We start from the raw sequence: 27,701 nt of genomic DNA, 5'->3' as shown, positions 1-27,701 counted from the left end.
TAAGTACGCAACTTCCCGCAGACTGGTACAAACTTATTCAAATGAAGTGTAGGTTTTGCCTGTTGAGAAAGTCACCCATGCCACTGCTTTACTGCAAGCACCAGGTTCCAGACTTTGCTTCTGATGCACGGGTTCTTTGTGCTGTTCCACATGGGTCACTCTATTAAGCCATTTGTCTCCACATAGCGAACGGATTGTTTGAATCCCACGCTGCTAATAAAGTGTGTGTCGCTTAGCTAACTAGCAATGCTGGGCACAGAGTCGCATTAGCCAAGGCACTGAGCGCCCTAGGAAGTTCCGGGCAGGGCCTGCAGGCATGGGCGCTGCTAGGGCTAGAGTTTCCAATTTTCCCTTGTGGGCAGAAGTGGTCAGAGCGAATCCATTCTTACCCTTCCGGATTCAGCAGAGAAAGGACATTCGAGGTCACTCTTAGGAGTTCTCTCGCTGGCAAACCGCCAAAGGAGTATCTTGCTGTCCTCCTAGCCAGACCAGGTGACAGTGCGGGCGGCTCGGCGGAAGGGCGGGCGACAAAACCCCGCTGGCAAGTTTGGGCCAGACAGCAGAAGCTGCAAGCTTACCTCGGACACCAGCACCGCGCCTGTCTCCAGGTCACTGCCGCCATAGCTAGATGCTCAGGACAAAATGAGCACTAAGCCTTAGGCCCAGCTAAAAATGCTGTGGGTGACCAGGAAGGGGCGGAGCCAGACCGGAGCTCAGGGCGTAGGCGGAGCCAGGGTGTGAGCTCGGGCGGTGAGAGGAGCCCTGCACAATAAGGAGGGCTGAGCAGAGCTAGGATGTGAGCCCTGGGTAGCTGGCCACTCCTTTAGGGTTGAGAATGGGCGGGTTTCGGGGGAGGAGTCCAGAATTACTGAACCGGGTCCAACTATGTGCAGAGGGCATGGCAAAGAGGGCTGGAAGCAGTGCTCTAGGACCGTTTTCAGCACATTCCCCAGCACACTCACTTTTAGGTCATAGAACACTTGTTTACAAGATTAAATGGATAAGAATGCCCTGGCATGCTTTTCTTGCACAATAAAGTTTAAGCTGAATGTGGAAGGGCATTGCATAAACTGCATTAATGTAGAGATTTGCCCCTGAAGGTATTTTAAGATTACTTGGAGCATAGACCATGTCTTGTAAACACAGTGTTGGACTGGAGATTGGGTTGCGTTTGGGGCAGTTTTCAAGGAAAGGGAACCACTGTGAGTTGGGTAGCACTCTATTTGAGCATGAGTCCATACTAAGGAGTTTGAATGCTGTGCTAAGAATACTAGAGAGCCATATATAAGCTAATTGGTGGAGCTAGAGAGTTGACTCAGCTGTTTGAGAACATTTGTTGCTCGTGCAGAGGACCCGGGTTTGCTTTCCCTGAACCTACAAAGTGACTCATAGCCATTCATAGCTCCAGGTCCAGGGGAACAGAGCCCATCTTCTGACCTGTGCAGGCACCAAACACACAGGTGGTATACATATATACATAGATGCAACATCAACCACACATAATCAACACACATAAATTAACAAATAGGTAAAATTAAACAAAAAAGGTAAAACCAGAATCTGTCACCCAGGCTCGTTGGTATCTTGCCATCTTCCTGCCTCTGCCTCCCAAGTGCTGAGGTAACATATATCACAGCCATGATTTTTTTCTTTGTCTTTGTCCTTTAGCAGTTTGGCCTTGATGAATGTAAGCATATGTTCATAGAACTGATCTTGTTAGGAGTTTGATGAGCTTCTTAAATGTGTGAAGTTATAATTTTCATCCTATTTGAGAATGTTGTAGTCAGGAGTTGTTTAAGTATTTGTCTGTCTCAGTCCAAAGCCCTTATCTCTTACTCTGTACATACAGTAATGAAGAGATGCCCACCCCAAGTTCATGTAGCTGTTTTAAAATTTTTAAAGTAATTTTGATTTTTTTTTCAGTTTAGCTAATTTCTGCTGACCTATTTTCAAGTTTACTGACACCTGTTATTTTCTCTATTTGCTGTGGTTCCTGTTTTATGCCTTTTAAAATTTGAGATACTCTCTTTTCTTTTAATTCTCAGTTTTCCATTTGAAAATAATTTCTTGGGCAACAGCTTGTATCTATCTTTCCAGTTTAATATGCCTACTTACACTACATGCAGGATGATGGCAATGGCTACTTCATATTATTGAATCCAATTAGTTTGATTTTGTGCCACACAGGTTTGGTCTTGTGCATGTGACCCCTCAATTTTCTTGCCTTCATCAGGACTCCCTTTCTTGCATTATCTAAACCTGGATTGGGCAGTTCTGAGAGGTGGCTCAGATTCTCAGCTGAGTTATGAGTTCTCTCCACCAACAGATTCTTCTTCAGTTGTGATAAATAACTTAAATCATATTAAAATAGTGGGTTCACTGATAAAAATTCACAAGTCCCATTCAGTCAGTGCCATACTCTATTACTGATTATATTCTTGGTTAAATCCTTTTTTAAAATTCTAAGCACCTGTAGAGTTTTGTGAGAGAAAAAATTAGCACTCATTTTATATCCCTCAAGATCCTAAGCCCAATTATTAGTGAAGGTAATCTTCATAAATCAAATGACATGATACACTGAGATGTCATGGGAGGTAGGTGGAATTAATGTATTAAAGTGTTAGTATCAATCATAGGCCAATAGGACAAATAACTCATTAACATGATTCATGAAAGATGATTTATCTGCTATTCATCTGCCACAGGCACCTGCTTTAAGCAGGTGTTGGCAGCAATGACAAGGCTGGCATGTTGGCAACATTCATTCATTTGTTGTCAATTGCACCTCCAGAAAGTAGGTATTGATCATCTCTTGGGTGCCAGGTCTTAGCAAAGGACACTGGAGTAAAGTTGAGGCTTTGATGAGTTGGCTGTGAACTTAGGTCTCTACTCCTCCTGCTATACAGAGAAAGACAGTGTGTTTCCATCCATATTAGTTCCGGGAAGCCACACAGCAAGGATCTTGTAGTGTGAGCCCACTTCTTTTCTATGTAACAACATCAGCAACCATTGGATGATGTTGACGTTCAATAAGTTTAGCTCAGCATCATCAATGAGCCACGGTTTTCCAGAGTACATTTTTTTTTGTTGTTGTTTTACTGACATGAAATTGAAGCCTAGAGTCTGAGTAGATTTCAAGGTCTTAGATTCAAGATCTCAGAATTAGTGACTCTATTGATCTGGGAGCTCAAACCCATAACCACAATGATTTATCTCTTGGTTGATTATTCTTATGAGTGAAAAAAAGTCAATAACCAGAATTTCAATGAATACATGAGGTGCTTTGGGGAGGCAATCTTTTTTTCAGAAAATGTAAATTTTGTATCAAAATTCAAATCGCCCATTATGTTAATGGTAACAAAACCAATCTATGTAAAATGAATTTAGGTCAATGAATGCAATATTGTACTTGGGTTCTATAGAAAATAGAACTGATAGAAAGCATATATAGTGCAAATGGGATTGATTAGATTGGCAGACACAGTGCACACTGGGTAGTCCAAGATGGCTGAATGTGCATTGGAGAGGCTAGCAGCTTCACATCCCATGAGGCTGAATGCCTCAGAAGTTCCACTTAGTGATGAAGGTCAGGAAGATTCCCATAGGTCCCCTGGTCTTTGCCCTCTGTGGAAGATACAAGGAGCTGGGTTCAGCCTTCCAATGCCCTTCTTGAAGCCTCTTGAGGACTGTGCACTGGGCAACCTGTCAAAATGGACCACCCCACCCAGACTCTGCCAGTGTCCTAGTACTGCCTCCATTTACTGGAAGAGGAGAACCATTGGGATATTGGTTGCACCCACCAAAAGAAAACCCACCAGGAGAGGAACAGACCCTACTGGTATGCATTGGAAGAAGGGATGGGTAGATGACAGTATAAGAACATAGTCAACAACAGAATGATGAATATGATACTACCAGAGCCTAAGGACTCCACATCAGCAAGACCTGAACATTCCATACAGATGAAGCAGAAGAGAATGACCCTAAAAATAACTTTATAACTATGATAAAGACCCTCAAGGAGGTAATGAGAAAATCCCTTAAGGAAACAGAAGGAAAAAACAAACAAAAAAACAAGAAATGGAGGAAAAGACAAACCAAAAGTTGCAAGCAGCAATTTAAACAGTACAAGGCTTTAAAGCTGAAATAGAGACAAAAACAACAACAAAAAACAAAACAAACAAAAACAAAATCAAACAAACAAAAAACAAAACAAAACAAAACAACAACAACAACAACAAAAACCAAAACCAAAACCAGTCTGAGGGAATGGCTGAAAATACAAAAGTTAGGTAAATGATCAGGAACTAAAGATGCAAGCAATAATGAACAGAATACAAGAGATGGAAGAGAGAATCTTAGGCATTGAAGATATACTAGAAGAAATAGATTCATCAACCAGAGAAAAATCTTAAGTTCAACAAATCCCTAACACAAAATATCCAGGAAATATGGGACACCATGAAAAGGCCAAATTTAAGAATAATAGGTATAGAAGAAGGTGAAGAAACCCACCTCAAAGGTGCAGGAAAATATTCAACAAAATATTAGTAGTAAACTTTACCAACATAAAGAAAGACAATGAATGTACAAGAAGCTTACAGAACACCAAATAGAGTAGACCACACAAACACACACACACACACACACACACACACACACACACACACACACACAAATCCCCTCGACACATAATAATCGAAACACCCAACATACAGAATAAAGAAAGAATACTAATAACAACAAAGGAAAAAGGCCAAGTAACATATAAAGACAAACCTTTCAGAATTACACCTGACTTCTTCACAGAAACTCTGAAGGCCAGAAGGTCCTGGATAGATATTCTACCAACACTAAGAGACCATGGATGCCAGCCCAGACTACTACACCCAGCAAAGCTTTCAATAACTATAGATGGATAAAGCAAGATATTCCATGACAAAACCAGATTGAAACAATACTTATCAACTAATCCAGCCCTATAGAAAGTTTTGGAAAGAAAACTCCAACCCAAGGAAGTTAAGTACACCCACAAAGACATAGGCAATAGATAATCCCGCTTTACCAACATCCAAAAGAAAAAGGGGGAAATCCACACACAATACCCACCACCACAAAATCCAAAACAAACAAGAATGAACAATCAATGGTCATTAATATCTCTCAATATTAATGGCCTTAACTCACCTATAAAAAGACACAGGCAAACAGAATTGATGTGTAGACATAACCTATCCTTCTGCATATATGAAACACACCTCAACTTCAAAGACAGATGTTACCACAGAGTAAAGGGTTGGGAAAACATTTTCCAAACAAATGGACAGAAGAAACAAGCAGGTGTAGCAATCCTAATATCTAACAAATTAGACTTTAAACTAAAATCAATCAACAGAGATAAAGGTCATTTCTTATTCCTCACAAGAGAAATCCATCAGCACAAGGTCTCAATTCTGAAAATCTATGCCCCCAAACACAAAGACACCCACATTCATAAAAGAAACATTACTAAAACTCGAATCAAACATAAAACCTCACACACTTATAGTGGGAGATTTCAGCACACCACTCTCAACATTAGGCAGGACCACCAGACAGAAACTTAACAAAGAGACACAGGAACTAGCAGAAGTTATGACCCAATGGGGTTTAACAGACATTTATAGAACACTCCATCCAAACACAAAAGAATATACTTTCTTCTCAGCGCCAAATGGAAACTTCTCTAAAATCGACTACATACTTGGCATACAGCAAACCTCAATAGGTACAAAAAGTTCGAATAACCCCATGTATCTTATCAGACCATCATGCTTTAAAGTTAGAATTCACCAACAACACAAATTGCAGAAACCCTACAAACTCATGGAAATTGAACAATATGCAATTGCACCATTCCAGGGTCAAGGAAGAAATAAAGAAAGAAATTTAAGATTTCTCAGAATTCAATGAGGATGAATTCACAACATACCCAAACTTATGGGACACTTGAAAGCAGTGCTAAGAGGAAAGTTCATAGCACTAAGTGCACACATGAAGAAACTGGAGAATAGTCACTTTTGCGCCAGGTTTGCAGAGCCCCAGATGAACCCAAGGAGCCAGACAATTTCAATGCAAACACAAAGGTTTCTCTTTATTGTTCAAGCTGGCCAGCTTGGATCTCAGTTCATGGCAGCAGAATGAAATGCCAACAAGCCATGAAGGCAAGCTTTTAAAGAGGCAGACCACAGGATGAAGGCCACAAATTTCAATGTTTCCATGGTTATTTAAGGTCATACAAAGTACAGAGTAAAGTAGTAACTATATATTTTAAGCAAAATATATTTGAGTAAGACAAGACAGGGCACAGGGTTGCAGGGTTACAGAGTCACACAGTCTGTCAGTTATCCCCTGGGCCAAGAAAACTTTACAACTGGCAGGGGACCAGCAATTAACAGAGGAAGGAATGTTGACGTAAGTGGTGTCCAGTCACCTCCCCTTCTCTGAGAGGGGCCTCAGGTGACAGGCATGGCACTCCTGATTTAAGGAGTTAAATTTTCCTGTACCATTAGAAGTTTCCTTTATCTGTATAGATTTAGGGTCCAAGCTTTTAAACTTTTATTAATTTTAATTTTTGGTACATCACACTAGAGAATTAACATCACAACTGAAAACTCTAGAACAAAAAGAAGCAAAATCACCCAGGAGGAGTAGACACCCAGAAATAATCAAATTGAGGGCTAAAATCAATAAAGTAGAAACTAGGAAAACAATAAGTAGAGTCAATGTAACAAAGAGTTGGTTCTTTGGGAAAAATCAACAAAATAGACAAACCTTTATCCAAACAAATCAAAAAGCAGAAAGAGAATGTGCAAATTAACAAAATAAGAAATGAAAAGGGACCATAACAACAGACATAGAGGAAATCCAGAGACTCTTCAGGTCATACATTGAAAACCTGTACTTCACAAAATTTGAAAGTTTAAAGGAAATGGAAAGCTTTTGGATATCACTTACAAAAATTAAATCAAGAACAAATAAACAATTTCAATAGACCTATAACCCCTAATAAAAAAGAAGCAGTCATCAAAAGTCTCCCTGATGGGAAATGTCATTTTGTAAATATGTTTCTCTTATTGGTTAGTGAATAAAGCCCTGTTGGCCAATAGGACTAGGTGATTTCAGGGAGAGGTAGGAGGATTCAACATGTAGAGACTTGAGGGAGAACAACTCCGGATCCTCTCTCTCCCATAAGCCAAGTCTATTTGGAAATACTTAGATTGAAGGAAATGGGTTAATATTTAAGATAGAGCTAGTCAATAAGAAATGCTAGTAACAGGCCATTAGCTTTATATCTAATACAGCATGTCTGTATGTTATTTGGGGCTGACGAGGCTGTGGGACTATGCCGGGGAAAACCTACTTGTAACAGATGCTGAAAAAGCCTTTGACAAAATCTAACACCCCTTCATGATAAAGGTCTTGGAGAGATCAGGGGTAATAGGAACATACCTAAACATAATAAAAGCAATATTCAGTAAACCAATAGCAAACATAAAACTAAATGGAGAGAAATTTAAAGCGATTTCTCTAAAATCAGGAACAAGACAAGGCTGTCCACTCTCTCCATATCTCTTCAATATTGTACTTGAAGTTCTACCTAGAGCAATAAGAAAACAAAAGGAGATCAAGGGGATACAAATTGGAAAGGAAGAAGTCAAACTTTCATTATTTGCAGGTGATATGATAGTGACCCAAAAAACTCTACCATGGAATTCCTACATCTGATAAACACCTTCAGCAAAGTAGCATGATACAAGATTAACTCAATAGCCCTACTATATACAGATGACAAAGGATCTGAGAAAGAAATCAGAAAAACTTCACCCTTTACAATACCACAAACAACATAAAATATCTTGGGGTAACACTAACCAAACAAGTGAAAGACCTATATAGCAAAGACTTTGAGTCTTTCAAGAAAGAAATTAAAGAGGGTATCAGAAAACAGAAAAATTTCCTATGACCTTGGATAGGTACGATTAAAAAGGTAAAAACTGCAATCATGCCAAAAGCAATCTACAGATTCAATGCAATCCCCATCAACATTCTTCACAGACCTTGAAAGAACAATACTCAACATTATATGGACAAACAAACACCCATGACCAAAACAACCCTGTACAATAAAGGGACTTCAGAAAGCATCACCATCCCTGACTTCATGATCTATAGTCATGAAAACAGCTTGGTATTGGCACAGAAATAGACAGGTAGACCAAATTGAAAACCCTGGTATTAACTCTTACACCTACTAACACTTGATTTTGACAAAGAAGCTAAAAGTGTCCAATGGAAAAAAGGAAGAATTTTTAACAAATGATGCTGGCATAAGTGGATGCTGGCATGTTGACGAGTGCAGATAAATCCATATCTATTGCCATGCATAAAACTTAAGTCCAAATGGATCAAAGACCTCAACATAGATCCAGCCACACTGAACCTCTTAGATGAGAAAGTGGGAGGTACCCTTGAACAAAATTGTACAGGTGACTGCTTCCTGAACATAACTCCAGAAGCACAGACACTAAGATCAACCTCCTGAAAGTGAAAAGCTTCTGTAAGGCAAAGCACATAGTCAACAAAACAAAACGGCAGCCCACAGAATGGGAAAAAATATCCACCTACCCCACATATGACAGAGGGATGATTTCTAAAATATACAAAGAACTCAAGAAGTTAGTCACCAAAACACCAAATATCCAATTAAAAAGTGGGGTACGGACTAAATAGAGAAGTCTCAATAGAGGAATCTAAAATTGCTGAAAGACACTTAAGAGAGTGCTAAACATTTTTAGCCATCAGAGAAATGCAAATCAAACCAACTCTGAGATACTATCTTACTCCTGGCTAAGATAAAAACCACCAAAGACAGTTTATGCTGGAGAGGATGTGGAGAAAGGTGAACACTCCTCCATTGCTTGTGGGAGGGCAAACTTTACAGCCACTTTGGAGATCAGCATGGCGGTTCCTCAGGAAAATGGGAATCAGTCTACCACAGAACCTGGCAATTCCAGGTACAACATGTTCATAGCAGCATTATTTGTAATAGCCAGAACCTGGAAGCAACCTAAATGTCCATCAAATAAAGAATGAATGGAGAAAACGTGGTACATTTACACAATGGATTACTACTCAGCAGAAAAAAACAAAACAACAAAAACAATGGAATCTTGACATTCGCAGGCAAAGAGATAGAACTAGAAGAAACCATCCTTAGTGAGGTAACACAGTCACAAAAAAGACAAACACAGTATGTACTGTCATATATGGATTTTAGACATAGAGCAAAGGATTACCAGCCTACAATCCACACCGCCAGAAATGCTAGGAAACAAGGAGGACCCTAAGAGAGACATACATGGTCCCCCAGAGAAGGGGAAAGGGACAAGATCTCCTGAGCAAATTGGGCACATGGGGGGAGGGGAGAGGGAGTTAGGAGATAGAGAAGGGGGGAGGGGAACATGAGGGAGCAGGAAGATTGAGTCAGGGGAAAAATAGATGAGACCAAGAAAAGAAATACCATAATAGTGGGAGTCATTATAGGTTTAAAGAGAAATCTGGCATTAGGGAAATTTCCAGAGATCTACAAGGATGGCCCCAACTAAGAATCTAAGCAATAATGGAGAGGCTACCTTAAACACCTTTCCCAGATAATGAGATTGTTAACTACCCTATATACATACCATCCTAGAGTCTTCACCCAGTATCTGATGGAAGCAGAAGCAAACACCCACTGAGCCGAATGCCTAGAATCCAGTTGTAGACAGAGAGGAATGATGAGCAAAGGGCAGCTCAAGGACTGTCAAGTCCCCTGGGCTTTTTTAGCAAGACAAGCATAATTCTACCAGATAAGCATGATGAACCTGGGTAACCACTTTGGGAAAAGAACATCACCAGTGAATGTTATGAGCCTGGTCCTAGAGCTGCATCAGTCCCAAAATAACACACCGAGACTCTATTAGTTATAAAACTGTTGGCCAATGGCTAGAGCTTTTTATTGGCTAGCTCTGCCTTAAATATTAACCCATTTCTATCAATCTAAGTGGTCTTATCTTACCAGAGAAAGGGTCTGGACCTCTTCTCTCACATCCTACATCTTGATTCCTCTTTATTACATCTCCGAGAATCCTCCTTGTCTCCTAGTCCCACCTATCTTGCTTTCTTATTGGTCAACAGGACTTTATTCATTAACCAATAAGAGAAATATATTTATAGAATGTCATCTCCCATCAGGTGAACTTAAATAATTCTAATTTGGCAGTCTTTGCATTGTAAATCATTTGCCCAAATGGCACGATCTACAGGCTCCTTGTCTTTATTTAAATTGTTCAAGGTGTAATCTGGGGCAAGGATCTTAAAGAGATTACAGGATGACCATGTATGTGGATATTGTTAGTAACAAATTGTGTTTCAGCCAGGCTCTTCTTCAGGCACTAGCCACAGCTGGCTACACACTTTTTTAGTTTAGAGTTTTTCCTTTATTAGTCTCCCAGTGAGCAGAGTGGTTTCTCACTGGGAAGATATGTTATTTCTGTGTCAGTGGCAGCCTGAGACACTGGAGTTACAGCAGAAAGAGCTGGTTCAAGCACAGTCTAAGAAGGTCAAGATGAAGTGTCAACTTTGCTGGAAGGAGGATTTCTCCAGGGACTGATCCCGTTACTCAGGTGAGCTGCAGAAAGCCAGAACTAGCTCAAGGAACTGTGAGATGGTCTTGAAAACTACAGGCCTTCAGAAAACTAGGGGAAAAAAAACAGTGGACCAGAGGCAGGCAATCAGGGAATAACTGAATATCTACTGTGTGTAAGGTCCTAGGGAAAGAATGTTCCACAGGCAGACTAGTTCTCAGGGAAGACAAGAAGGCAGTCCTTGATGTATAAATTGTAAAGTCACTGTGGAGATAGAGGTCCCCGAGGAAACACAGAGCAGTGAAGGGAACAGAGAAAGGAGCAGGTGAAGCAGCTTCTCTAGCCCATGGCTGCCTGGTGTGAACTGTGGCTCTAGTGGAACCTACTTCTCCCCATGGGTGGTCATTGGGAGGGGTGGGAATGGATTACTGCGATTGCAGTGTTTGTAAGCAATGGCATCCTAGGTCTAGAAGGGATTTTGGTTGTCTTCTGGTCTGCTATTCATTTTTCCCCATGCCAGAAACATCTCTGCAGTATTCCCAGTTGGCCATTAGTGCAGTCATTTCCAAGTATGGTAAATAAAGACCAACTAGGCTGTTTCCATCTCATGGTTCCATGTCTGTGGATCCAAACAACCACAGATCAAACTGCAAATTCAATGTCGAACCTGTATTTACATACACATATTTTTCTCTTCAAAATCCTTCACAAATAGCATCTACTGAGTATTTAGTGGCATTGTTTTATGTATTATAGCCTATGCATGGACTATTTAAGGTAGATAGGATGATGGGGTAGCTGTTCAGCTTTCTATAAGGAATTTGAGTCAGCATACTTTGGTATCTATTTTGTATATGTTCCCTGTGGATTTCTAAGGATTCACACACAAGGCTATGATTTTGGTCTGACTTCTTGAGGCAGAAGTTTAAATGTTGGGAATAAGGAGCTTGGCATAGCCAGCCATCTGAATAGAAAGCAGTGAATCTTAATTAATGCCTGAGGGTCAGAGTCACTGGAGCTGAAAGAACATACAGGGGCCACTAGCCTTCCAACTCTCCTTCCAGAACACCAAGGAAAGGCTGCCTTGGGGAACAACTGCACTTGGGGTCTGACCATCTCCCCTGCTCCTCTGTCTTCTGTCCTCTTACAAATTCCTGCCCCCATATGCAGTTACCAGTGGGCTGTAAGATCAGTTCCACTACTCTGGGTTAATTTTGACAGCAATGCCTGCCATATGCTTTGATGGAGCTGAAGCCAAGAAAAGCCCCACAATCACCACCAGCAAGCAGACATTAGGGAGCCATTCCAAGTCCAAGCCAGAAATCACCGAATCCTTGTACTGCCACCTAGTGACCACAGCCAGCAATTCTGCAGTTTTTAGGAAAAATTTTAACCAGGTTCTAAAATTAATTGTGTAAAAATTGAAAGATATGCCCTGTAAGAAATTTGTCTTCACTTTCCAACCCTCAAAAATGTGTGATACGAGAAAGTGGATGAACACATGGAAGGTTGCAATGGGATGGGGATGGTGGGGTAGTGGAGGGTAGAGAGGGGATAAAGATTACTAAGGATGTTTGAGAAAGCTATATGTAAGGTTATGACGTCAGTGGCTTTCTCTAGAGGAACAAAACCGATGAATTCTTATTCCTCTAAAATAATATGTATGTATCTCACTAGAGTGGCTTACAGGTAGTAGTCCACCCATTTCCACAATGGCTGTCTCTAGAAAAAAAGTCTTAGAAGTCAATAATTAGGTCCAGAAGTCTTGACATCTCAGATGCTAGGTTAGGACGCTTGCAGGAACCTCTCTAAAAAATTGCACACTCAAGCATGAGGATTGAAAAGCCAATGAGGAACATTGTTCTCCAATGAATTGACCCACTGCTCCTGTATTGCATTTTGAGTAATTGTTTAGGTCTGTGTTAGGGAAGGGACAGTATAGTGGTCTGAGTAAGAAAGACCCACATAGGCTCATAGATCTGAATGCCAGGTCACCAGGAAGTAGCACTATTAGGAGGTGTAGCCTTGTTGGAGTATGTGTGGTCTTAGAGGAGGAAGTGTGTCACTGGGGGAAGAAGGCTTTGAGATTTCATCTGTCTGTCTCTCTTCCTGCTGCCTCCAGATCCAGACAGAATTCTCAGTTACTTGTCTGACTGCATGCCCCCATGCTTCCTGTTATGATGACAATGGACTAAACCACTGAACTGTAAGCCAGCCCCTGTTAAATGCTTCCCTTTATAAGAGTTGCTGTGGTCATATTGTCTCTTTCACAGCAAAAGAAACCCTAACTGAGATAAGGGACAATGAAGATTCTTATTTATTTTCTTCCTTAGCCAGATGGTTGGAAAAGAAATTGCAATTCAAAGAGTACCTCAACTTGGTGATCCAAACACTGTTGGGTTTTGGGCTTATTTACTTCCAGTGTGGATGATAAACTGTTGTTGTGGTGTCAGATATATGATCTAAGCATGTCAAGTCATCAACACTTTTCAAAACAGGGCCCCAAGTGCACTGTCCTAGGGTTCATGGCCACATCCATTCATGCCAAGCAATGTAAGACTTTCTATTGCCAAAAACATACATGGATTCTTAAGGCTTGATTTGTGAAAGTGTTTATTTGTCATGCAGTGAGGCAGGCTCATCATAACTGCTCTGTTAGTCAAGGAAAAGGCACAGTGAAGTGTGTGCCCCTCAATAGCAGAAACCGGGACTCACAGCACATCCTTCCTAAGGAAGTCTAACTGCTCTGTGGTCTTCACAGCTTTGCTTTTCTAGATAGGAAGTTCATGATGCCATTGATGTATTCGTCTGAAAGGACCCTTGTTTTGAGGGTAGTGCACTCTTCAGCATTAACTTCGTAGAGCTTGTCCTTTTCATTTTTTCTGATTAACTCCTTGGAAATTCTCATGGACTGATGAAACAAAAACATAGATAAGTTATCCCAACATGAATAGGATTGGCCCATTCTTGCTATCAGATTTTACTAGGACATTTAAAAAGAGGGTACACCTTTCATGTACATAGATATGACACTAGTAGTTGCTGGTGATAGATCTGTTATTGTACATTTCTAAATAGCCAAATGTGGATATAAAAGGCTTTGGGTCCAGGATCAAACACTCAACAGCAAGCATGTAAGAGCTTATAGCATATGAAGTGCTATAGGGTGAGGGTCCCCAAATACAGCCAACATCCTCACCTCCCACCTGAATTCCAAAGTGAAAAAGCTGGGTGTCTACAAGCATCCTCCTGGATTCATCATCCCCATGAAGATTCTCCCATTTGTCCTTGTAGCCCAGAAATAAAATATCTATCTGGTGAGGTGTTTTTTTTTGTTTTTTGTTTTTTTTTTTTTTTTTTTTTTGGTTTGTTTTGTTTTTTAATTATTATTCCCAACATTATGGTAACTTTAAATAGAAAACCCAGAGGTACTAAAGACATGTCTTTTTAGGATGTGTCCCCCTAAGGCACGTTGTCCTCCTGAGAAATGATTTCCATGTCCCCACAAGTAAAAACCAAATACTAACATTTGGCGGGAGCTTCGCATATGCTCTCAGCCTGGTCCAGACTTCTTTCTCAAAAGTGCTGTCAGGAAAAACTTCAGAGACCAGGCCGTGAGCACAAGCCTCTCTTGCGGTGAGCTTCTTCCCGAAGAGAAGCACCTCAGCTGCCTGCAATACAAAGAGAGATGCGACCCTAGCTTAATAAAGCAAGGGTTCAGTTGACTTCAGAACAGCCAGCTTCAGGATACATGCTCTCTCATGGCCGTTAGATTGTCTGTCTTTCACAAGAACTTGGAAGCTGATGGCCTTCCTGGACAGAGTTTTCAAACAGCTCAGGCCATACCTGTTTCTGTCTCTCTAGAAGCTAGAATGGCAGCTTCTTCTGTGAGGGTGTGCACTGGAGAGGCAAGAATGGGAAACAGGGCGGAAATGACCTGACCCCCTACTAGCTATTAAACATTGAAAATAATAACAAAGGGGGGCAAAATAGCACCCATTGGGTCAACCTTTGAGGCATTCACAGTCCACCCCCTTACTGGTTGTCCTAATGGTTGTGCTCTAAGCATCGTTCCCTGCACAGGTACTGAAATTACTCCTATGAGAATGAATGCTTACATTGCATTTTCAGAAAAACATAGGACCATGTGCAAAAGTTCTTTCTAAAGTCACTATATATATATATATATATATATACACACACATATATATATATATACACACATATATATATATATATATATATATATATATATATATATATATATCACAAACTTCAAATGCTCTAATTGAGGAGCTGATTCTGCTTAATTTTCCAAAGCTTAATTGAGTAACAACTCAGGCTCTGTGACCTCAATATGGTGAGTATAAAGAAATGTATGTACACATACTATATATGTATGGCAAGTGAGGGGCATTCACAACAAAATATTAGTCAGCAAACAGGCTCCCTTACCATATTGAGATCGTGACCAAAGTCTGCTATGCCCTTCTCTCTGTCCTTTCTCTCCAGTCCTGTCTGTGTCCTTGGAGGGACTCCACAAAGGACAACAATTAGATTTGCACCAATGCAGAGCTGGAGCTGAGCAGCCAGTGGGCCACCTTGGGAGTCTCAGCACACAGCAGAACAATTGGTAAAAGACAGCTCTGACAGCATCACAGGGACTATGACTTCACATGGCTGCTTAGAGCCTGCAACTTCTGTTACTTAATATGGCCACAAAGAGAGGCTGTCCCCTTGTCATCTCAGAGGATGTTGCTCATCCACACAGTTAGGTGGCTGAGACAATCACATCTGTAAAGGCTTCTTATTCCTGGTCCTTCAATGACTGTCACAAAGCTGTACTGGACAAGGCCTTGTGCTGCCACCAGTGACCTAGCTCTAGGCTACCAGCTGTCAGACACTGTCCCTATATTCGGAATTTCAGAGAAAATATCCTGACTCTTCCCTCTTATCAGATCTCCCCTTAGCCTGGTTCCTCTACATTGAAGAATAAATAGTCATTCTACAAGCTTTGCCCAAGGTAGAGAAGAGGGTACAGGATTGCCCTGGCCACAAAGAAGACATGCTGCACTTTTAAGTTTTTTTCTATGTTACCTTTGCTGAGCCTATTATCTTCGGAAATGTGTAAGAGGAACACACTTCGGGGCCCTGTCCGAGGTGGGTGAATGGAGTATGAAATGTTGCCTAGTTGGGATTTTGGAAGAGAAAACGCATTTAAAAATTGCTATTTGATTAAAATTCACAATTGTACATTTATGACCTTGGATGGTTTTCTCTGTCTCATCTTGTCCCAGTGGACTGTTTTGTTTCCTGCCTAATGGATCCTCACATCACTTATGAAATAACACTCAGGGGCTAATATTAAAATTAATTGTTTGGCCAATGGCTCAGACTTATTACTGGCTATCTCTGTCTTGTAAATTGCTCATATCTATTAATGTATGTTGCCCAGAGGCTTGGCTTACTGGTGATGCTACAACATGTTACTCCTTCAAGAGGCTACATGGTTTCTTCCTGACTTTGTTTTGTTTCTCTACATAACTCTGTTTGGATTTCCCACCTATCTATATTCTGCCTGGCCATTCATCAATCAGCTTTATTCATCAACCAATAAAAGCAACACATATTCACAGCATACAGAAGGACATCCCCTATCACATTTGTGTTTGAGACAGACTCTTCCTATGTACCCTGTACTGGTATAGAATTTAACCATCTTATGCTTCAGTAATACACCTTTCCCAACATTTTGGAGGCAGATGCAAGGGTATCTCTGAGCTCAAGGCCAGCCGGGTCTCCCTATATAGTGAGTTCTAGGCCAGCTAGTGTTACACACTGAGACCCCTATTTTCTGTCTCACTCTTCAACTCACACAATCACACTCACACTCTCAAACACACTCAAGCTAAATACAATGGTGAACACATGGCTGAGGCTGAACTGTATTGAGGGTTCAGAATTTCTCAGGGCTTTAAGTTTTCTTATCTGCACAGCGGGGAAAGAAGTGAATGACCAAAGTCCCTTCTTGGTCTAGAAGCCAAAATACTAGGTTTGCTGAACCAGGAAAATAGGATCGAGGACACAGAAGTTATGGTCTCTCCTGCAAGTTTTCAAACATCTCCTGAGCATTTTCGAGTAATATAAAAAATGAAAATTGAACAACTACGTACTCAGATTAAAATGCAGAACCATTAGAGTTGGGGCAATGTTCATGACAGTATTGGTGTTTAGAAAGATGAATTAACAATGAAGGAAAAAATACATTGTCAAGCTAGACTGAGTCTTTCAGAATTATCTAAATTACCGCATTCTACCACTGTCTTGCTTTGCTTCCTGTTGCTGGGATAAAACACTGACCAGAAGCAACTGGGGAGGAAAGGGTTTACTGGCTGACATGGTACAGTCCATCCTGAGGGAGCTAAGGAAGGAACTCAAGCAGAAGCAGAGGCAGCAACCACGGAGGAACTGTGCTTATTGACTGGTTTCCTACAGCTTGCTCAGCTTGCTTTCTTTCCACAACCCAGATCACCTGCACAATAGTAGTGCTGCCTACAGTGGGCTGTGCCCTCCAGAGTCAACCATTAATTAAGGAAATGCCCTACAAATATGCCCATTGGCCACCCTGGTGGAGAAAAATTCCCAGGTTGAGGTTTCCTCTGTATATGTAACTAGTTTGTGTCAGGTTGATTAAAAAAAAAAAAAAAAAAAAAAAAAAAAACAAAAACTAACCAGCACAAACATTAACCCCTTGTAACATAAAGGAGAATGAAGTACTCAGTGCTTGACCTATGCTTGTAGATGTAGACTTACCTTGTCAGATGCATAGACAACATCAAACAGTCCCAGAAGGGTGACTGCGATTCCTATAGCTGGCCCATTTACTACTGCAACCAGAGGTTTGGGAAAGTCTATAAAAGTGTTTACAAATTCCCTACAGAAATGATAATAGAAAACCATTAAACATCCCAAAGTGGCACCACTAACTATGCAAAGGAATGTATAAATCTGACATGACATCACTGTATAGGACTACCTCCCCATGTTGACCCAGGGTCCCTATAAATGTCACCTAATGGGGTACCAGGTCCTGACTCCTACAGGCTAAGGCCAGTTCACACCTGACAAGTTTAAAACTGTGGGCCAGTTGGGACCTGAGAGATCTTGATGGGTGACTACATGCATGAGTGCATGTTACATAAGTGCATATTACAGAGAGAGGGACTGAGAAATTCGACTCAACTAGGACAGGAAGCCAAAGCCTGAAACCTTCTTCAACAACTTTCAAGACTCCTTCAAGTGTACAGGCACTGCCTCTTCACTGCTCTGCAAAAACTCACCAACTTCTCTGTCTTTCTTTCACCTTAGATTTTTCAGTCGACCTCATGTAAAGGGCAGGAGAAAAAGGGGGATCCAATGGGGAATCACAGTTAAGTGCATCAGTGCAGACAAATGGGCGTTTTACTGATGTGTTAAGAAAGAACCCTCTTGTGGGGATGAGGGGATGACTCATTGGTTAAAGCATTTACCACATACATGTGAAGACTGAACTAGAGGTTGAATTCTAAAAATCCCCATAAAGTCTGGGTGTGTATGTAGACCTATTTGTAATTGGCCCTAAGATAGAAATTGGAGTCTAAATCAAGCATATGAGTGAGCTATGGGTTTGTGAGATCTTCTTTCAGTGAAAAAAGTCAAAGAGTGTGCCTGCTAGTCTTATGTGAACTTGACACAAACTAGATTCATTTGGAAAGAACCCTGATTTTAGAAAATGCTTCCATAATATTGGGCTATAGATAAGTTTGTGGGCCAGCAGTCCTGGATGCTATAAGATGGCAGACTGGAAAGCTAGGAGGGAGTAAGCCTATAAGCAATACTCCTCCATGGTCTCTGGATTGGTTCCTGCCTTCAGGTTCCTGTACTTGTTTCCTTTGATGATGGACTGTGATGTGGAAATGAAACAGGAATGAACCCTTTCCTCTCCAAGTAGTTTGGACATAGTGCTTTATCACAGTAACACAAACCCTATGACAAGAAGCAATGAAGAAGGTTTCTGACATAAATCTCAGCCTTCACATACACATACTTGTATGTGTACCCACACACATGCTCACCACAAAGCGAACCAGGTAACTTGGGGGAAAAAGAATTAAGCCTCTAGGAATAAACACATGTCACTCTTACTTCAGTCCCACAGTACTCCTATTAGCTGCCTCCTCCATTCCACCAGCAGCACTAGTGAAGTTAGTTAGGTCATTCCCACTGCAGTAGTAGTCTCCAGCTCCTGTGAACAGTCAATCAACATAGCTACGATTTCTTCACATACCTACTCATACTCGTGTGCAGGGCTCAGCCAGGCACTAGGAGAACACTAGTGAACTTCATTTACACAGTAGGGACTAGGAAGGCATGGGTGTTAAAGAACATATGTAAATGTAGATGGTGTGACTACAACATGGCAGACAGACATGTGGTATAACTATGGAAGAGGACTGGCCTATTGGGGTGTTTAGGGTGGAGCTCACTCTGAAAGGCACAGCTGGACAGAGATCTGAAGAACAGGCAAGGCTAGCAGTGATGGAACAGTGCACATGAGGTTCTGTGTCTGAAATCTCCAGACTCTACACCACAGACTGAAAGAGGAGCCACCAGACCTGATGCAGAGAAAGAGAAAGAACAGGGTGCAGGGGGAGCTGGTGTAGTCAAGATGAGTAGACAGACAGCGTGGGACGCTCTAGACTACAGTAAGAATAATCAATGTCTGTATGTTAAGAGTCATGAAGTTGTGTGTTTACTACAGTATAGTTTGCCTACAAAGAAACTGTTACTTCTTAATGAGTTTTATCTTTCTTTTAAGATAGGCACTCAAGTAACCCAGGTTGGCTTAAAACTCCCTGTGTAGCTGGGGATGACCCCGAGCTGCTGATTTCTTACCTCCACCTACTGATTGCCAGCCCAGAAGTCCTGTGTCACCATGCTTAAGATGGGGATTAAACCCAGGGCTTCCTGCATGATAGATGAGCACTCTGTTTCTGGCTACTTCCCTAGAACCCTTAAATAGTTTCAACAACTGGAGAGATCTCAGGCCAAAAAAGGACACAGTGGTTCTCCCTTGATGCTCACGAGATACAATCTAAGTTTGTGCATACATCCATGAAAACAAGGGGATTGGTACCAGGGTCTATACTATGTACTGTGGTTTTTCCTTTTCAGCTGATCCTCTAATCTCAGGCTTTACAAGAATAGATCCACCAACAGAAAATGTTTCAGGACCAAAAAAACAAAACAAAAAAAACATCAACAACAACAAAAACCCCAAAACATCAGTATTAAATATTCACAGACGGTTTTCTTTGTGACTGTTCATTCCTCAACAATATAATGAGTACTGACATAGCATCACTCTGTGCTAAGCATTAGAAGACACCCAGAAGGGATTCAAGATCCTTGGGCTGTGTGTGACTTTCATACAAAAACCACATGATGCTGCATAGTGAATATGAATATGAAATGTTATATATTGATGACAGTCATAGAACTTAATTCTCAGAGGATTCAGAGGGAGACTGTATGCACATACCTGTGAGAAAGTTCAGTATGTGGCATGGGCAAGACATTTAGGGAAACAAACTTTAATAATGACAATAATAATTCTAGGAACTTCTACTTAGTTTGAGATCAAGGTTGATGACATGTCATCGCAAAACTTGGAGGCAAAACCCCTGAAAGGAGCATTCAGTTAAGAGAGGCTGACAACTCAGAATGTTCCAGATGCTCTTTGTACCTTGCTATCCCAGCTGCCTGTGGCTATCCTGTTCAGACTTATCAACAGAGCAGTACTTCTGTCCAATATTATAAGACTTATACCCATTGAACTGAGAAATATGCACTCTTTTGTTTCACGAATTTCACCAAGCCATTCTATATTTTTGCATGTATGAAGCATTCATTTCTTGCTGAGAAGAATCCTACAGGTCAGTAGAAGTTTTGGACAGATGAGGTATTTTCTGTTGTGGCTCTTGTGAATCAGACAGCACAATCTTTACTTCATCAGTCAGGTGTGCTGTCTGATTCATCAGGATTAATAATCAAAGAGTAGTTTCATTATGTGCATGATATAAGGTGCATATATAAATCAAACCAATGAAGCTCTGGAAAAGATCTGGAATCAATATCAATTGTCTACTTAGTAAGATACTCCTTAAAGTAGAAACTGAAAAAGTCTATGAAAACGTCTTACCTGTGAAAACAGTTATGGCTGAGTTGTCTGTGCTCGCATTTTTAAGTGCAAGCATGATCTCCTGATACATCTATGTGAACAGGAAGATACGGAAAAGGACAATAAAAATGAGATTCATCATCCAGTGTACTGAGCCACTGTATCTGTCTGCAAGCCCTCTCAACACAGTCCCAAAGGAATTTTTTTTTTTTAAGACTTACTTATTTCAGTTTATATATGTGACTGTTTTGCCTTGTGTGTGTTTTTGCACTGCATAATAGTACCTGGCACATTTGGAGGTCAGCAGTGGGTGTCATATCCCCTGTAACTGATTACAGCATATTGTAAACCACCCCTAGGAGGTTGGGAAACCTAAGGAACACGGATGCTCTTAAGCACTGAGCCATCTCTCAAGCATCAGTACCAGTGCTTTCATGATGAAAAAGAGGGTGCTTGAGGGTATTTCCACTCCTCTGACAGCTGCTGGGTGAATATGATGAACAGGTGATGTTGCAGATGCACCAAGTAACCACTTTGTTCCATAAGTGAACAAGCGAGACAAAGCTCTGGAACTTTGGAGCTGGACAGTTACTATGCTCCAATGGGGATGGGGCCAGGGAAGGGCATGAGGTAGCATACAGCTTGATAGAATTGTTGAGGTTGCTACAGCAGGCCAGAGGAAAGGTGGCTGAGAAAACCGTCCCAGAAACAGCACTTCAGCTGTGGCTTCTAGGAAGGGGAAGTGTCCTGGGCAGTCCGGGAAGCCATATCTAATGCAGAGGCTGGATTTCTGAGACTCTGTGCTGAGATGCAAGGGCACTGGTCATGAACATTTCTGTAAATCTTGCTGTAGTTCTAGTTTTCCAAATTGGTATAGGTTTTCCTTTAAGAAGATTCGGTGTGGGAAAGAGTTGTGAGGAGGGTGAGGACTTCTAAAGACATTGGCAAAATAGAAGCAGACATTTAATACGCGAATCATGCAGTGGCTGCTTCCCTAAGGCAGGGGACAGGAAATAGTCCCTGCGAATTATAACAAAAGAGACACTTAAGCCAAGTTGACTGGCTAGAGCCAGGGCCAGGAAAGAGATGGACCAGTTCAGAGTCTCCTGCTTTCCAGCTATAAGAACTTACCAAGTTACTTCAACTTGCTGAACTATGTTTTTAAATAACGGTGTCATGGTTCTCTGTTCAGGAAGTCCCGAGTCTTGTCATTACAATATGAGCCTTGATACCCAGTTCATATCCTAGCATCTGATAAACCCCTTGTAATCAGGGGAGGGGCTTAAGCGATTAACTTATTAGCAATGAGGTTCTAGGGGAAACCCAAATTATGCTGGGAAGCAGCTCACTCATGCAGGGCTTCTGCTGCAAATAAAGTTTCTCTCTCAGCTCTCACTACAGTGAATGGTCCAAAGCATGGAAAAGACTCAGGGTGTAAGTAGTTTCTGTGCATCTCTATCAGTTTTCTTTCATTTAGACTGATTTAACTGATTTGTGTAAAAGCTTCATTGCCTACTGGATATATAGAACCTACCAGAAACTCTGAAGTTTTAAACCATGCCCAACTCTACTGAGTTAAGCCAGAAACAATAAATTTCTTCCACAAAAATAGGAATAATGCTGACATTTTACAGTTGCACTCATGAAAAAAATTTAAGAAATAAAAATGTTTCTTTGCCCAAGGCAGAAGCATCACCTGGAAGTTTATGGCATTCTTTTTGGCGGGCCGATTGAACATGATCTTTGTGATGCCATCTTCATAGGTTACCACAATGTGCTTAGACTCCTGGACTTTCTCATTGGCTCCATGGGTTCCTTGGCTAGAGGTATCAGATGAAGGACTCAAACTGGACACCAGATCCACATAGTTCTGCCTGGCACTTTCCTGAGGATGACAAAGACCTTCAGCCCTTAAAATAAGTAATTTGAGAACCATACTACACTAATAAATACCACTGTACAATAAAGAGTAGAGATTTGGATTCAACAAAAGTACATCATTTATGGGAGAGGTGACCCATATGTATAATTCCAGTCTCTGGGAGGCTGAGGCAGGTAGATTTTTTAGTACAAAGCCAATCTGGGCTACAGTGAGGGGAAAAAATAAAAAATTTCAAAGGCTCTAGTAAGGTCCAGTTAATAACAGTCCATAAACTTGCCTTTGGCTGGCTGCCAAGGGCATTCCATGCTTCCCACTTGGCTTTATTGACCATGTCAACCACACCAGGCTTAGGCAGGCACGTTGCAGAGTTCTTCTGTGGCCTATATTGAGCACAGGAGTGACTAATAGAGAAGGGAAAGCTTTTGAGAAAGTTGTTCTCACAACCCAAGAGGTCATCAATTTTGTAATCCTGACCAGTTGTCACAGGAAGTGAAATCACTGAGCCAATTTTCAAAAGTCACAGAACATGTGGAAAGTCCACACAATATTCTAAAATCCCATCTGTGGGGCTAGAACCAGATATTGACTGATAAATTCCTATCTGCTCAAAAGGCTATCGCTGGTGCAGTAGGGATGGGGTCTTCAGTTCCTGGTCCCTAGTAGGCATAGCTGAGTGCCACTCCAGGAAATAAAAAAAAAAAAAACCAAACAAACAAAGAAACAAAAACCTAATATTATTTGAGGGTAAGTAGAGTGGGTACCCTGAAATAAATACAATATCCCACTCAGCTATTTCTCAGAAGTGATTTTTTTTAACTATTTAAAATTTATTAATGTTGCCATAGAGTTAGTGGAGGACAGATGAGGCTTGAAAATCACAGGTGGTGAAGGTCCTGATTCATACATACAGAGTTTCCCAATGTAGTCAGAATCTGGGCACTTACAGGGAACTGAACCCACAAAGAGTTGCTCTTCCCTCTGCTAATGGAAGCCTAAGGATCTCCTGGGGACTCAGACAGTGGCTTCTATTTGTTTCTAGCCCTTGCATTTCTCCATCCCAACTCTGACTAGCCCTACCCCCTACAGTCCTCAAAGCTTAAGGCTGAGCAGTTTCCAAGGTCACCTCAGTTCAAATCCACTAGAAAGACTCACAGTGCCTCTCTACAAGCTGTGTTATTTATGGTTATATTTCCTCACAGGGAAAGGACAAAGACTTAAATAAGCTGAGGGCAAAGGCTCACAGGATAGAGTTCAGAGGCCAGGTCAATGTTACACTCATATTGTCCTCTCCCAAGAGTCAGGAAGGGGAAATGAATACCCCAGACTGAGGGATATATGAGAATACATGTGGAGTATTGCCAATGAATATGCTCTCTGCAGCTTCCTTGTCCAATCTTTGTCAGAGCCTTAACCCATGGCCAAACCCTGAGACCACCTTGTACGCTAGATCCACTGCTAGACTCTCTGGATAAACAAAGATGCTTGTACCAGGCATGGCAGTTCATGGGGTTAGAGAATACCCCTAGCAGCTGAAGCAAAGTCTTTTTAGACAAGTAAAATTCTTGAATGTGCACATCCATTTTTTTTTTTTACCTAGGGTTTCTGTTGCTGTGATAAATATATCATGAGCAAAAGCAACTTTGGAGTTCAGGGTTAATTTCAGCTCACAATACTCAGGCCTCACTCCATCAGTCATAGGAGTCAGGGCAGTAGATGGAGGCAGGAAGCAGAGACAGGAACTGAAGCAAAAGCCAGGGAAAATGCTGCTTACTGCTTGCTCAGCATGCTCTCTCATATACCCCATATTAATCATTTACCAGGAAAATGCCCAACGGACTTGTCTACAAGCCAATCTTCCCCGAGGCATTCTCTCAATTGAGAGTCCCCTTTCCCAAATGATTCTAGCTTATGTCAAGTTAATAGAGAAAAACAACCATGACACCCACATGAAGAGACACTCATGCTAGTCACATAGTAGAAAATTATAATAATAATAAATGCAACACAGGAGGCCAGGGTGGCAGACATATGAGTGAAGTCACTGCCATTACAATCTTTAGTACCTTAATGGTTATAAAATTTTTCAAAGTTTCACAGATATGAGTTACAATATCCATTAATCAGTCTAACCTGTTATTTAATTTTACCTTATGCGCTTCACCGATTTTCTTTTTTGTTTATTATAATTAGTTTCAAACATCATGAATACCATATTATTTCACTGTTAAATTCTTACTATTGATTTTCGGAACACCAACATTTTATTTTAGAATCATGGCGCCATTAACAATATCCAGGAAAGCACTAAATAACAGTTGGTAAAACTCAGTCAATATTCAAACTTCTCTGATTGCTCTGAAACACTTTTTCAGCGAATACTCTTATCAGAAAGGACTCAAAAGCAGGGGCCAAACATAAATGTGAATATTATATCTTTCAAATATCTTTATTTTGGAGAGAAGCAGAGCGGCTAGGCTACTACGCTGTGCTTTGATAGTGTATCAAGACCCAACATTAAAAGGAAACACAATAAAGCCTGCATCACATACCCCAAAGGGGTGTCAGCCATGCAGCCCAACCATTCATGCTGCCTGTTAGCAACATATGGACTTAGGGAATCATTTGTTCAGATTGTGTTTCAATAACACCAGACTCGGACTATTAGCTGCTCATACAGTGCGTAGAGTTTCAGCTTCACTTGGTTTCCTGGGTCCTGCTTCAAGAGTTTCACTTGGTTCATTGCATTTTCAAAGTCTTGCTGACTGGCTCTCATCGTTGGTCTGCCCAAATGCACCTGAGCCACCGGGAACCAAAGACCTGCAGAAGACTACAAACAGTGGTTTCTGTTTGTTCCTAGCCCTTCATTCCCGAAGCAGAATTGCTGATTGGTTCCAACCCATATTAATCAAAATGACTGCTTATCTGCAATATTTTCTCTAAGTATGCAACTTCCCGCAGACTGGTACAAACTTATTCAAATGAAGTGTAGGTTTTGCCTGTTGAGAGAGTCACCCATGCCACCACTTTACTGCAAGCACCAGGTTCCAGACTTTGCTTCTGATGCACGGGTTCTTTGTGCTGTTCCATATGGGTCACTCTATTAAGCCATTTGTCTCCACATAGCGAACGAATTGTTTGAATCCCACGCTGCTAATAAAGGACTGCAAGTGTGTGCCGCTTAGCTAATTAGCAATGCTGGGCACAGAGTCGCATTAGCCAAGGCACTGAGCGCCCTAGGAAGTTCCAGGCAGGGCCTGCAGGCATGGGCGCTGTTAGGGCCAGAGCTCGCAATTTTCTCTTGTGGGCAGGGGTGGTCAGAGCTCATCCTTTCTTACCCTTCCTTATTCAACAGAGAAAGGACATTCGATGTCACTCCTTAAGAGTTCTCTCTTGCTGGTAAGCCGCCCAGCGTGACAGAGCGGTAGGGTCCGCAGGAGGGCGGGTGACAAAATCCCGCTGGCATCTTTGGGGCAGACAGCAGAGGCTGCAAACTTACCTCGAATATCAGCACCGTGACTGTTTCCAGGTCACTGCTGCCAGAGATAGAAGCTCAGGACAAAAGGAGCCCTGAGTCTTAGGCGGAGATTAAACTGCTCTGGGTGATCGGGAAGGGGCGGAGCCAGATCTGCGCTGGGGCGTAGGCGGAGCAAGGGTGTGAGCTCTGGCGGTGAGAGGAGCCCTGCACATTAAGGAGGGCAGAGCAGAGCTATGATGGCAGCCCTGGGCGGGGCTGTAGCTGGCCACTCCTTCAGAGTTGAGAGAATGGGCGGGTTTCGGGGGAGGAACCCAGAATTACTGAACCCTGTCCAACTAGGTAGGGGGGTGACTGGCACAGAACCTGGCAAAGAGGGCTAGAAGTAGGGCTCTAGAATCGTTTTCAGCACGTTCCCGAACACACTCACTTTTAGGTCATGGAACACGACTTTACAAGATTAAATGTATAAGAATGCCCAGGGCATGCTTATCTTGCACAATAAAGTTTAAGCTGAACATGGAAGGGCACTATATAAGCTGTGTTAACGCAGGCATTTGCCCCTGAAAGTGTCTGCCTTGTTTAGCAGTTAAGAGTACTTTTGTACTTGGAGCAGAGGCCATGTCTTGCAAACACAGTGTCTGACTGGAGACTGGATTGTGGGTGGGGTAGTTCTCAAGGAAAGGAAACCACTGTGAGTGGGTAGTACTCTGAGCATGAAGATCACTGAGCCCATACTAAAGAGTTTGGATTCTGAGCTGGCAGTGGCGACACATGCCTTTAATCCCGGCACTGGGGAGGAAGAAGTAGGCGGATCTTTGTGAGTTTGAGGACAGCCTGGGCTACAGAGTGAGTGACAGGATAGGCTCCAAAGCTACACAGAGAAAGCCTGTCTCAAAAAAACAAACAACCCCCCCCCCAAGAGTTTGGATTCTATGCTAAGAATTCTAGAGAGTCATATATAAGCTAATTGGTGGGACTAGAGAGCTGACTCAGCTGTTTGAGAACACATTTGTTGCTCTTGCAGAAGACCCGGGTTTGGTTTCCCTGAACCTACAAAATGACTCATAGCCAGCCATTCATAGCTCCAGGAGGAGAACAGAGCCCATCTTCTGACCTGTGCAGGTACCAAACACACAGGTGGTATACACGTAGATACATAGATGCAACATCATCCACACATAAGAAAACAAATAGATAAAGCTAAATAAAAAAGGTAAATCCATTTTTAAAAAATGATCCAGTTGGCATGCTTTTGATCGAGTTCATAGTGCAGTCAGTTGCCCAGCCTGTCCCCTAAGGGTATCCTTTCTTTCTGGTATAAGAAGGACAGAATTCTCAAGACCTCCATCAAAGCTCTACTCTCCCCTCTGTTGTAGGACAGAGATCTTATGAAGATCTTGGGGGAAGGTGTGTGGTTAAATTAGATTCTACCTTAGAGGCTGAATGCAGGGACCAGTG

At 41.7% G+C, this 27,701-nt stretch overlaps 2 protein-coding genes across 4 annotated transcripts in view; both read right to left on the bottom strand.

Annotated features, from left to right (window-relative positions):
• Window positions 1–26,320, bottom strand: part of Eci2 (enoyl-CoA delta isomerase 2) — a 47,794-nt gene extending 21,474 nt beyond the window's left edge. The window contains exon 1 of one of the 3 annotated variants that reach the window (XM_051194447.1): window positions 26,265–26,320. Coding sequence is in view for 1 of the 3 variants with exons in the window: in XM_051194446.1 (XP_051050403.1) it covers window positions 579–622 (44 nt within the window). In the remaining 2 variants the exon portion in view is untranslated. Of the gene's footprint in view, window positions 1–389; window positions 539–578; window positions 725–26,264 lie in introns of those variants that run through there. The other 2 variants (XM_051194446.1, XM_051194448.1) reach the window with 2 other exon arrangements.
• On the bottom strand, window positions 13,264–25,584 carry LOC127229345 (enoyl-CoA delta isomerase 2-like). The gene is made up of 9 exons (XM_051194449.1): window positions 25,428–25,584; window positions 23,046–23,138; window positions 22,583–22,771; window positions 20,908–20,977; window positions 18,852–18,951; window positions 17,481–17,601; window positions 15,765–15,854; window positions 14,195–14,338; window positions 13,264–13,578 (listed from the first exon to the last, which is right to left on the bottom strand). Exons 1-9 carry the CDS (start codon window positions 25,539–25,541, stop codon window positions 13,423–13,425), a joined length of 1,077 nt encoding a protein of 358 aa, XP_051050406.1. The 5' UTR covers window positions 25,542–25,584; the 3' UTR covers window positions 13,264–13,422.
• Window positions 26,321–27,701: the final 1,381 nt, after the last annotated feature.

Source organism: Phodopus roborovskii, unplaced genomic scaffold, assembly GCF_943737965.1.
Source record: "Phodopus roborovskii unplaced genomic scaffold, PHOROB, whole genome shotgun sequence".
Lineage (NCBI taxonomy): Eukaryota > Metazoa > Chordata > Mammalia > Rodentia > Cricetidae > Phodopus > Phodopus roborovskii.
Note: the sequence above shows the minus strand (reverse complement) of the source record. Positions and strands in the feature narration are given on the sequence as shown.